This window comes from Streptopelia decaocto, assembly GCF_964273445.1.
Source record: "Streptopelia decaocto genome assembly, chromosome: 6".
Classification (NCBI taxonomy): domain Eukaryota; kingdom Metazoa; phylum Chordata; class Aves; order Columbiformes; family Columbidae; genus Streptopelia; species Streptopelia decaocto.
Window position 1 is genome coordinate 26864470 of NC_138660.1, and position 13296 is coordinate 26877765.

Genomic DNA, 13296 nt, shown 5'->3' on the forward strand with positions numbered 1-13296 from the left:
TTACACTATGTCGTTATAACCAGCTATCCTTAAGCAAACAAAGCCACGGGTTCAGAAAAGATCAGCATGCATATAATTGGGAGAAAACCAATCAATTCTAACCGTAGAACATTGCAAAGGGACGGCAGTTTGCATAAACACGGCCACAGGCTTCAGTGAGGATGTTCACCTTATCTTCCACAGCTACCGCGGAATATTGACCAACTGGTTTATTACTGTTTGTGGTGCTTCTTTTGTCCAGGTATAAAAATGCAAAAGCCTCTGTCTAATATATAAAAGTATGAGTTGATACAAGTGTTTGTTCACTCCAGATCTTACTGAAAGGATCTTCAGCGTATACAAGTGTGAAGATTCATACTCACATTTGAAAAGGAAATGCGTTTAAAATATTATAGAAAACCAGCTACAACAAGTTCACTACGGGAATACAAAACAACCTTAAGCCAGATGCTGTAGCCATGACCTTACCTTTTATTTTCTTCAAGAGTACTTGAGTCCCATCCCTCTCACTGACATTATTCCAGTTAACATACAAGTGTTTTCTTTCTTTCCTTTTTTATTTCTCAATACATCTGTTTAGTGGCCAATATCCCAAAATCATTTGCCTTGCTAACAGAAATGCAGCAGAGATCTTCTCTAACCTGTGGGGCGTTGTGCAGGGAACACACTCGCAAACTTCAGAGGTGCGGGTAGCGAGGGAAAATTTTGGAAAACTAACCCCAACCTAAAAGTTGAGTATCTGAGTTTCAGTTGCAGCCTGAATTTCAACAGTGGCTCTGGAAAGCCGGCGTGCCGGCCCCCAGCATCTCATTTTCCTGTGTGCACGTCAGCTTTTCCCTTTCCCTGCCACCTCCTTGTCAGTGCTGCCCGTTGCTAGAACTGCAAAGCAAAATGCTGTTTCTTTTGGGAAATCTCTGGTCTATGAGAAACGTCCAACTCCAGCGGGAAGAGGGAGGTGGCCCAGGTCCGAAACTGGACTGAAACGGCACTGCAGCCGTGGGCACGCTCACTGGAAAGGCCACAGTTTGATTTTTAGGTCTGAAATACCCAATGCAGGATGTGTCGTAGCTGACATTGCCAAGGTCACTGCCCACCTCCTGTTTCAGGAGAAGAGACACAGCCCACGGCTCTGGGGGCTTCATCCCAGATTAACACCATTTCAAATGGGAGAGCTCCCACTAGGCGACTAGGCCGGTTTACTGCAATACGGGTTTTGCTGACTATGTTAATATGGACGAGCTTTTACGACAACTCTAAGTAGAAGCAGACTTCATTTGGTTTACACTTAGATAACAAGCTTAATAGTAAGGTAATAAGCTTCACTTCTCAGTTATTTTTCAGAGGATATTTCCATCCTTCAATCTAAACTCTATCTCTACATAGGCAGCCAGATTGGAGTGCAAAGCTTGACAAAAATAAAATGCAAGTACTGGCTCTGTAAGCTTTACACTCGAACGCTTAAAGCAATTCAGAGGCAGATAACAAAACCAGCATCCCAATAACAAAGAGCATTACTGGATGTAATAAAAGCCATGTCAGCAATTAGAGGCCTCATGAGAAGGGAGCGTCCCTTGCAGTTCACTGGCTGATGCCCTTGAAAGATGGAACTTCATTATCACTGCTGCTTCAAACAGAGGAAGTTCCCTTTGCGCTGAGCCCCCGCGGTGCTGTTGAACCACCGCGTGCACACACCGAATCACTGTTTCTACAGTGAAAAGTGTTCAGCAAGCTAATGGACTGCAGCTGAAACCCTGGAATAGCCCCGACCTTCCTTGTTTCCAAATAGCACCACTGACACATTTTTCCCCTGCAAATCTTCCCTTTAAAATAACAAAGGAGGGTTGGGAGATACGGAGAACTTTGAAAAAGCCTACAAAAAACATCTAAGAAACTTAAAATTCCAAGATTCGTTTGTCTTTCTTCCCCTGCAATGGGCACAGATGACAGTAAACATTCAAGCACATTCCCAGCAGCTGACCCCCCACTGCAACCACCTACACGTGATGCTGTAGGACAGTCCGAACGCTGGTCCTGGTTTTATGGTTACATCCAGGATTTGAAACGACTTTTGCCACCTTTTCCCCCTTGTAAAGGTCACGCTATTTGCGGGTGAGAAAGGACATGTCTGTGTTGTTCCAGACCACAGTTTACTTACACAAGTGCTACTGAGTTCTTACAAGCAAATGTTTACACGATTCAGGAAAAGAGAATTTACTCATACATTGGTCACAGACTCCTGAAGAAGAGCTTTCAACCTAGAAAACATGCAATCGCCTCCACACCCTATGTTTGCAAAAAAGGACGGGCTTCAATACAAACAAATACACGGGAGAGAGTTTGAGGGGCGTGCCCGCTTTAAAAGAAAATGTCTCCACAATAAACATAATTCCTACAATAATATTAGAATTTTTAGTCCATCTGTATCCCAAGCAAAAGGTCTTTGCAAGGCAGTAATGTGAAAAGCACACATGGATATTTGCCCCAACTGTGCTCTGCTTTCAGCAAAGGGGTACAGGAGGAAAACTGCCTGCAAACACCTGGTAGCGAAAGTCTAAGATGCCCTGGCTACAATAACAAGTATTTATTCTATCGCAAACACGATGGAATGAAAAATAAAGCTAAAAAGCCCACGTTTTCATTTATATCAAAGTTTTCCTTATTTTATTGCATAAACAATTAAAATCATGAATTAGTACAAATCTATAGGTTCATAACCGGCAATCTGAACAGACACAAAAATATTAAAAATCCCAACATGTAATTCAACAAAACATTTACTGCATGAAAGACGAACGTTCAAGAGAGCGATTAAGAAATTCCAGCCATCTTTTGTTTTCTTACCATGATCCTTTCCCGAACGGAACAGCACCTACGGGACGGGAGCCGCGTCCTCCTCACCCACGTGTGTCCCAGCAACAGCACATTACAGGACTTTGGGAAAATTTATAGCAACACCTTCCCCAGCAACCAGGTTCAATGAACCACGCTCCAAACCGGAAATCTGCAAAGCTACAGCTCGCCCGGGGACCCAGCCCACCATAGCTGGTAATAAATAAGTGGATTTTAGGACACATTTGGAACCGTAAAGTCTCCCCGTATTCATACAGAGAGTGTATATGTACACCCATACATATACACACAGCATTTGTGACAAGCACCCATGCAAGATCTACTGAAAACTACAGCTAAAAGACTACCATTGAAATTATCTTGTATACTCAATCAATACTGGATAATTATGGCTTAAAACTTTTTGCAAAATGACAATAATGGGAATGACTTACCGAGAGGTTTGCACCAAAAAGCATGAAATTATGACTTTTATTAGTGTCTCCACACAATGTTACCCTTATCAAGATTTGCAACTAAGGACTGCCACCACCAAACCAAACCAAAACCCAACACCAAACCAAAACCAAGCCACCAACAACGAGAAAATTCCCTTAAACAAAATCACCTACGACCACAACATAAATATACACAGGAAAAAGGAGATCAATACTTGGTATTATCCAGCAACTCTGAAATTCACTGGAAATTAAAGTGAAAGCTGAGCAGATCAATATATTGCCCTATTCCATGCTAAGATAAAATATAAGTCCTGGGAAACATACAGCAGGTATTACTTGAATAATGAATGAGCACTTTAAAATTAGAGAGTGTACACACAATAGATAACACAGGCTTGTAAAGTTTACCAAAGTTTAACTGGGTGCTGGATGGGGCAGAGAATATTCTATGGCCTGTGTTTTGTGCAAATTTAAGAGCTCCAGCAACTGCATACACAAAGATCAAAAATGTTCTGATATAGTGCCCTAGGTTTAATAAATGTGTTTAAGCACAAGTACACATATCAGAACTGCGGGTGCAGATTTAATTCCCCACTCAAGACACACATTTCTGAGCCTCTTTTAGTCGCACTGCGACACACAAGTTGAGTACCACAAAAGAGCTAAACCCAGCCTAACTCGCTCTGAAAGCCGCTAATCTGGACACCCATCCTGCGGCCGCATGGGTTTGCTCCAGCAGGAGGATGGAAGCACCAGTTCTGAGCAAACCCCTGTGCTTCTCCAGACAGGAAAAACACGGCACTAAAACCTGGACGTCAACTAGAATATAAGTATCTATGTACGTCCCCCCAGCCTCCTACAGATGGGGGTGGAAAGCAAATGGGAAAGAATGTACCTGCAGAAGAGACACTGGCAGGGGGAGGAGAGGACAAGAGGAGGTTTACACCTCGGCTTTCATCTGCTCCTACCATCCTGCTTCCATAGCTCCTCAAATGCTGCCTCCTCAAGACAAGTATGCATGGGATACTCAACAAAGATCTTCTGATTTTTCCTACAGAACTTCCCCCCCTTTTCACAGCATGTGATTCCTGCAGCAGCTTCTGCCGCTCGGGGTCTGCAAGGGCCTCGGCTCTCACCGTCAGGCGGCTGGCGCCAGTTCCAGCATCCTACGAACACAAAACTTGTGTGCTCAGGAAAAGGAAAAAACAGATATCGGTACCAGGAACTGAGTTTTAGTAGTATCAACACCGAAAAAAACAAACCAAACCAAAACAAGCAACCAAAACTCCACGATTAACACGGAAAGCTTTGCAGGATTGTGGGTACTCGGGCCACAACCACGCCGTGCTGAAGTTCCCTACGCCAGCCCAAGACAAACGCTGTGGATGGACAGACAGAACCCCCTTCCCTCATCTCCTCCTGCCGCCCAGGGACAGCGGGGGCAGCTGGGGTGTCTGACACAGCTCTAACGCACTAAAATACCTCCCCGCGGAGCACGGAGCCGTCCCCATGCCCTCCAACGCAAGCTGGTTTTGTCTCCACCTCTATTGGCAAGGGAGGAAATGCCGAAGAACCTTTTCTCACAGCTTTCTTGCTCTAATAAACACCCTACTTGCAAACTAAGTTTTCTCCTCTATTGTGCCTATCTTGGAAACCACAAAAAAACTAACAGAGCTAAGCATGCAACTGGATCATCAGAAGCAATATAGCTTTGAAAATCAGAAAAGCCCAGAAAGAAACCACGGCAGCTCTGTGCTATATTAATTAGCAACGGGACCGATATACCGAGCAGGCGCCGGGGCCCACGCAGCAGCACCAAAGCCTCACACCACGGGGGCTGGTGGTGCTGGGCAAGTGTCCCCAGTCCCAGCACACAGGGGAGGTGCTGACATGGGCGACCCTTGCTCCTGGTGACACCACCTTCATCCGACCAGCCAGGACAAAGCCCCAGCCCGTCCCACCTGTGGCTCCGCACATCTCGCTCTAAGCTGAAGGACTGGAATCCCAGTCTCTCCATTCCTTCAGAAAACAAAAGGGGCGTTACATTAAGACTCATTAATTTTTTTTTTTAATCCCTGAGATTTAAAATTCCCAATAAAAGATGGGCATCGCTGCAAAATAAAAGAGAAAACAAACTTCGAAGACGCCTTTTCAAATTAACTGCGTTGCAAGAAAACGTATCGGCAAACCTTCTCTCAGGGGTGTTTATTAAAACACAGGCAGCTTTTTCCTAAGATCTTTGAAAACCTAGAAAATTTTGTTGGATTTATAGCCAGGTCAAGCAATTCTACAACATTTAGAGAGAATGCCTGTGACTGAGGCACAGAGTGTGAAATGGAGGCAGACACAGTTATATGTAAGTAGCTGAATCCTGACTCTTTCTTTAAAAGAAACCTTCACCTACGTATCTGTCCCTGACTCTACCACCTGTGAGAGTTGCAGACAGAAGACTTTGCTGTTGTTCATTTTCCTTTTTAAAGTTACATAATGTAATTAGCTGTGGGGAGGAAACCAACCAAACCAGCTCAAAACGTGCTTCAAGTACCAGCTCTGCACACAATTCCAGACCTCTCCCGAGCGCCTGTCTAGAAATTCTACGCTACACGTCCACGACGGCATCTCCACAGGTACGAACGAAGTCACACAAACAGCCACAACGCACACTCAGCACAAGGAGAAAACAGAAAATGACATATAGCACCTATAAATAATGCAACAGCAATCAAACTGCTGTGCGTTCCTGTAGGTCCAGACTAATCCTGTGTTCTGAATGTGCTCTAACTTTCTGTGCTGCTGGCGAAGGCGACAGGGTTCTTATGGGACGAGAGCGATTCCGCTCAAACACAGTAACCACAACATAAAACCAAGCACTTGTAAAAACTAAACATGCGACCAGAGGAGGTTTTATCTCCCCGTGTTCTGACATACATTGAGAAGAATTCCCTTGAGGTCTTCGTTATCAGAATTTTGAGAAATAATAGTATTTTTTTAAATGTTTGAGTAAAGAATCAAGGTCTTTAAATGCTATATTAAGACCACATTTAAGATATGAGTAATATGGAGCATAAAGTTCTGCTTCGGGCTATAAGCTGCTTGTTCTGGAGGCGCTGGCTGCACCAGGACTGAAAACTGGGCAACGCGGAACCCGAACCCAAAGAGCTGCTGCTCCCAGCACCAGCTTCCACTCGCTGTTATGTATTTCAAATTCTTTGCTCCCACAAAAGCAAAATACCCTAAAAAATGGTATTACGAGCTGAAGCTCCAAATGTCACCCTCCCAACACATCAGGCTGGCAAAGAGGAAGGATGGTTCACAACTCTGACTGTTTCAGTTCAATAAATGTTGCTAAATCACACGTGACCAGTTCAGTAACTGGTCTTTCAATTACACTTTCAAACTTGCAGATCAAGTCTCACATTGGACCCACCTGATTACAAAACAATTATAAAACAGTGAAGCTCTAACTGTTGTCTAGAGTATTCACTCCTGCTAACATTCTCAGAAAGATTACAGTATTTTCCTGAATACTGCTCATATTTTATAGGAAAAGCTAAAGCTATCACCAGGTTTACCACCACCTGCCTTCCACAGATAAAGGCCACTTGTATGAATTAATTTGTAAGCACTTTTATGCAGAGTGATTAGATAAAGAAAGTGAGATAGAATGCAACAGGGATTAAGTGCTTTTATAGTCTATGCATATATTTCCAAACTCCTACAAAGCAGGAGGCACTTTGCTGCTGGGCTGCTGAAGGCACTTGGAAATCAAAAAATATGATTGTCTTCATAAGAAGTTTTGGTGACCGCTATTTTCATTCGATTGTGTATACATTCTCTCTTCTAAACTACCGAGAAGGTTATTTATTCTTCCCCGTATACCACAGATGTGTTGCATAGGATGATATTTTAAAACTTTCCTTCATATCTGATTAGAAGATTGCTTTTTTGATTGTGGAAACAAAAAGAGAGAACTCTCAGTGCAGGAAAACAGCTCATTTACTGACGCAGCTGCTTGTTAACAAGCATGTGCAAAAGTGACTTGAGTTCGGGTGCTGGAGAAACAGCGTATTATATGGGACTCTTACAGATACATGTATAGCCAAACAAATCCTTCAGTACACTGTAATCTGTGATGTCTGCAGGAGCCAGCTGATGATACGTCTCTGAAATCAGTGGTTTTTCCTAACTGCAGTATTTTGCAAACATCGTAGCCTATTATAATACATTCAGAATGCATTGTGATGCATATAATGCAGCACCAAAGTTTGGAGGGAAACTGAAGAGATATATGGAAAAAAAAAAATCAGCTATGCTATGTGATTTAAAATCCAGCCACCGGATTAGAGTTTTCTTGCGTAAAGTGATTGCCATCACCCCCTTTTGACTTTCCAGCACAAGAGGGATCCATCGCAAAAACAAGAATCAATTGACGTGTGCCTTCTCTGTCCAGTCTTCTTGCGTGAGATTTTTCAAGTTATTCTGAAAGTCAAAAGCAAAGTTTTCACTGGTGGCTTGGGCAAAAGGGTTACTGAAGAAAAGGTTGACATCCCGCGGCGCGGCAGTTTCGGAGTCCCAGGAGTCGGTGTCGGTGCTGCTGGAGTCCTCGGTGGCGGTGGGCGGGCAGCTCAGCTGCTCCAGCTGGTCGATGATGTCCGTGAACTGGAAGGCCGAGCTGGACTCGGAGCGGACCGAGTAGGCGGGGAAGTTCACCATGGAACTGGCCTCCGAGTGGTTGGCGGAGCCGTACGTGTGCAGGGAGGACGTGCCGTTCAGTGGCAGGTTGTTGAGGGAGCTGCTCTCGGAGCGGTTGTTGACGAGCGAGCTCGTTTCGGAGGGGCTCAGGAGGCTTTGCATTCTGCTCGCTTGCGCCTTCACCTCAAACAGCTCCGAGGTATCCGATGGTCTCTCGTTGCCATTGAAATCGCTCCCTCCTTCAAATTCAAACTCATCTTCCATATTCATATCTACGGCTTCAGTTGAGTACCTGTCAGGGCTTGACTGGGAAGAGACTGTATTTTGCTGAAGGGCATCTGTAGTCAAGGCAGGTGACTCTGACACAAGCCTAGAAAAATCAGAGCCCTTCAACTCTAAACCACTGTACACGTAGGAAAACGCCTCAGAGCCCCCAGCGAAAAAAGAGATTTCTGCTGGGTCATCATCAATGAATTCCTCTGACACCTGTAACTGGGAATTCGGTAACGTGAAAAGAGGGGCACCCCGACTGCCCTGCTGATGCTCTTGTTCAGCAACGAAACCACCAGTGGTAAAGTCATCCTCATCATTGTCATTTGCACAAACAGCCACCCTGCTCTCCTTACTACTTTCCTCTACATCTACATCTAAACCGCAACCACTCTCACCAACAGGACAAGCAGGGTTACAGTTTCCTGCAACACTACCAAACCCAACACCTTGGAGCACAGGAGATCCAGGCTGCTGCATCGCTTTCCTCCCCGCTTCTTCTGCTGGCACCGCAGCTGATTTTTCTGGCACCCTGGTGTACGGCATGCGGGGGTCCACACAGGAAGGGCTGGTTTCTGCAAAGATGGGCCGGACAGGAGCAGGAGCAGCCGATGAGTGAACTGAGTGGAAGGAGGTGGCTGCTGAGGCAGGAGACCCTGGGGCTCTCAAGCCCTCAGGGAATGGGACACTCTAAGAGGAAACACAGTAGAAACACAACAGATAAAATGGTTTTTATAACACATAAAACCAAATGCACCATCCGGTTCCTGATGCAGAAGGAATACTTGCTTCGAAAGAGCTCACTTTACAGCAAACAAAACATTGCATACAGAAACAGATCCAGAATCTCTAGTAAGAGGCAAGATCTTTTTTTCCTGAATTCTGATAACTGGATGGAAAATTACAGGTATGTATTTTATAGCCTCTGCTGAATAAGCATCCACAAGGAAAAGCAATGCAAAACAATGACTTGCAAAAGCCCATGATGTGTTCTTAACCTCTTGCATGTAAAGCAAGTGCATTCAGAGAAACACTTGCTTCTTGCCATTGACTGTAGCAGACACCTCTACAGTGAACTCAGGACTTCCAGAGAAAGCAGGTAGGTAGTGCCTGAAGACAAACTAATCCTGTGAAATAATAACATACTAGAAAGTATGGTATTTTCTTTTCACAGTTAAGCTGTGATGTGGAGCATCTCCCGTGTGAGGAAAGGCTGAGGGAGCTGGGGCTCTGGAGCTGGACAAGAGGAGACTGAGGGGGGACTCATTCCTGGGGATCAATATGGAAAGGGGGAGCGTCAGGAGGATGGAGCCAGGCTCTTCTGGTGACAACCAGTGACAGGACAAGGGGCAATGGGTGCAAACTGGAACACAGGAGGTTCCACTGAAAGAGGAGAAGAAACTTGTTCCTGGTGAGGGTGGCAGAGCCTGGCCCAGGCTGCCCAGGGAGGTTGTGGAGTCTCCTTCTCTGCAGACATTCCAACCCGCCTGGACACCTTCCTGTGTAACCTCATCTGGGTGTTCCTGCTCCATGGGGGGATTGCACTGGATGAGCTTTCCAGGTCCCTTCCAGTCCCTGACACTCTGGGATTCTGTGTGTGATTCTGTGATATTACTCACAACTAGCAAAACTGGTACCACTCACAAACAGAAGAACAAGAGCAAAGGCTGGACAGTGAAAGCGACTCCAGACAAAGGGTTTGCTCTGCTCAGCACCTCAGGATGCTGCTGTGCGGCCACACTCACCTGCTTTGGCACGTCGGTGTTGGGAGTGCGAGTGGACGCCCTGGCTCTGCTGTGCCTCCTGCGGAACAGAGAGCAGCCGTGAGCTTCCAGGACACAGAGCAGCCTTCTCCCTTCCCCACTCGGCCATTTCCATTCCAGCCGCCACTATAAACAGCTCAAGCTGTATTTTACCACGGTTTCTTAATAACTAGTTCAAGATTTTGCAAGTCACAACAGTTGTACATGAGTAAGAAACATATAGAAAATGGAATAAAGCAAGATCCAGATCACTTGTACCACTGAAGGAGAACTCAAGAGCAGCTTGGGGCAGAACATGAGACTAAATAGTTTAACTTCTTCCTTTGTCATCAGTATAAACATCTACAAACAAATGGCTTCAAAACTAAAATGAATTAAGCTGTGAGAATTTTACAAACGACCTACAATTCGGTCAACCATACAATTTCTAGTGTATAAAATTCCATATGCTGCATGCCCAAAAGTGGTATCCCACATCACACTTGTGGTTAGACTCGTTCTATGTCAATAATTTACCACAGAATCAATCTTTCCTACAGAAAAAGAGCTCAATTGGAGCTGAAGGCATTAAAAATATTCATTAATGGTAGATAATTGCAAACTTTTAAAAATTCCAGTAAGTTCCTCTAATCTTTCAGATGAAAGACTATGAGGAGTTTCCCACAGGCTGACAGGATGGTTTCATAGTCAAGTAAGGTTTCATAATGAAAAGGCACATTTTTAATGTATTTCTGGATATGTTTAGAAACGAATGAGTATCTGAGGCCACAGATTGCAGACCCCCCGTTCAATTACGTGCTCTGGCACTGGCACAGCAGTGACACCCAGACAAGCCCTTACTCATTTGGGTGAATCTTTGAATTACACTGTGCTTTAGGATGGGTAAGCCACACATTACCCACGGACACTGAAACGTAATACTAAAACTTTCCTAAGCTTATTAAATCACCACAGAATTATATATTTTTTACAATTTATTTCAGCTACCTTGAATTTGAGGTAGACGAATATCTCAAATATCCATTTACAGGTAACTAACAATCAGGAAATGCCCATGACTCCAAGCATCACTTAAAACCACTGAAATTAAGGACATACGGACACTGTGGAAGACTCAACTACATTTCACCTTACATAATTATTTGTACTTACCTTTCATATGGGGTTTTCTTCATCCCACTGTCCTTGATATAATCCACCAGTTGCTTCTGTGTTCGGCCACTGTGAATCCACAAAAGCAGAAATGTTATGAAATGCAGTGGATGAGAATTAGAGATGGAATTACTTTAGAATACTTCTTCCCTTTGATCTCATTTTCTAAGAGATAAGGAATTCAGCTTTAATAAATCCATTGTGTTTCTCCCTACCTGTATCTGAACGATGAGCCTCTGGTGAAGAACACGGCTTTAGCCTTTGGCTTTGGCTGGTCAAAGAGCCTAAAGAAGGTGTGATATTCAACACAGATTTTCCAGAAGTTTTTACACTCATCCCTACTTCCCAAAAGAAACTCCAGTGTATCTTGATAAAGGCCCTGGGAACAAAACACAAAAGCTAAGTAGAACAGAAAATGGCAATGAAGGAGAAAAGTACAAACAGGTGCCAACGAAAAGCTGAACCCCAGGGAGATGCAGTGTTTTGACAAGTCAAATGCCCCACAGCAATGGAAGTGATTCTGAATGCAGTTTAAATCATTTAATAGCTCCCAAAAATATTTGTTTACCTTCAAACTGTAAAAATGTTTAAAGAGTGCTTGACTTTAGAAACATGGTTAGTATAGTCTGCCTTGAGAAATATGGATCATAATGTTAGTAATGTGAAAGAAATTAAAACACTTAAGTGAAATGGTAGCGATTTAAAAAAAACATAAATTTTTCCTAATAATTTCTGATGCTTACTGCCTGAGATTTAGACGAGACTGGAAAATACCATGTATGTCAGAGTACGGTTATCACAAGAAACTTGTGAGGGTCTCTCCGTTAGACACGTCACTGCACATGCAGACGGTGTGTCCTGCTTCAGGTTTCCTTGATACACACAACTCTATTATGTCCAAACATTTTTTCCCCCCATTTTAATGCAACCCCATGTTGAATATCATCGAGTCACTCAGCGTGGAGGCCACAACAACTCTGATGCTAACTACAATCAAAAACATCTGCAGTACATCAGCCACGCACAAAAAATAACCCTCCTGATATACAGACATACAAAAAAAGATAAGGCTGTAGCATGATCATCCCACAGTCTCTAAAATTCAGCTCCAACAATACAATCTCAGCCACCTATTCTTTCCTGAGGCGCATCAGGTTGTTCTCACTTGGATCAAGGGAATCTCTAGCTGCTTTTTCATTTGAGCAGCACATGTTCAACAAGTTCCTGGAGGAAACAGCCATATAGAGCAACCACTGTTGGTATCAGCAGTGGACTACTGTTCCTTTAAGGAGCTACAGCCAAAAGTACCTTCCTAATACACTTTTACCTAAACAACAGAGATTTACTATTTCAATGCTTAGGTTACTTAGGTTCATTTTGATGACAATGGACCAGAGAGTTCACGAGAGCGCTACCCTCCGTTTATATGCAAGGGAAATATTCAATGTAACATTTTCCAGAGTAAAAGTACTGAGAGAGGATGCAGCAAAGAGGCGTTTTATCTTCTTTTTCTATCTGAATGTTACAGACATGTGTGCCTATGTCAAGGATGAGCCTGATATCCAGAATGTAAAAATCTAAGATGACAGACGTGGGGCGAGAAAGGAAAGATTTTACTTGAATGATGAAGCCAAGCCCACCCCACTGAAGCTGCTTTCCAAAACGATAAACCCTAGAATATTTCATAATAAAATTACATATACATATTATTTTCAACACTGATCAGCCTGCTATTGTGATAAAACTTACACAGACCTCTGGGTGGAGTTTAATAAGGAATCTTTTCCTCTTGAAGCTTAGTTTACGGACCTTTGACCAGTTGAAGGTGTTGATTTTCGTATTACCCTGAATTAAAATGATAACAGTTAAAAGTTGGGAAAGGTTCCACAAGTAAGAGCAGCAAACTAAATTTTGTTGTGGGTACAGAGACATGAGCGCACACACCAACCTCTCCAACCCATTTTTATTTCTGGCAACAATATTCACTTAGACAATTTTCTCTTTCGGGACAGGGATAGCTACAAGTGTGCAATGTCTGTCTCTGAGCACACCTGAGGGAACTCAATGAAAAGGGAGACAAAACTCAGTCATTCAAAAGACCCAAATGAACTGAAATGATGGAAACCTCA

The 13296-nt window shown here is 43.7% G+C and overlaps 1 protein-coding gene across 6 annotated transcripts in view; it reads right to left on the reverse strand.

Annotated features, from left to right (window-relative positions):
• Positions 1 to 13296, reverse strand: part of FARP2 (FERM, ARH/RhoGEF and pleckstrin domain protein 2) — a 75159-nt gene that overhangs the window by 22087 nt on the left and 39776 nt on the right. For 4 of the 6 annotated variants that reach the window (XM_082056219.1, XM_082056217.1, XM_082056221.1 and 1 more), the window contains exons 9-13: positions 12917 to 13012; positions 11383 to 11546; positions 11168 to 11236; positions 9998 to 10055; positions 8702 to 8942 (exon numbers count right to left, since the gene is read on the reverse strand). In XM_082056219.1, the coding sequence (XP_081912345.1) occupies positions 8702 to 8942; positions 9998 to 10055; positions 11168 to 11236; positions 11383 to 11546; positions 12917 to 13012 (628 nt within the window). Of the gene's footprint in view, positions 1 to 7795; positions 8943 to 9997; positions 10056 to 11167; positions 11237 to 11382; positions 11547 to 12916; positions 13013 to 13296 lie in introns of all 6 variants that reach the window. The other 2 variants (XM_082056218.1, XM_082056222.1) reach the window with 2 other exon arrangements.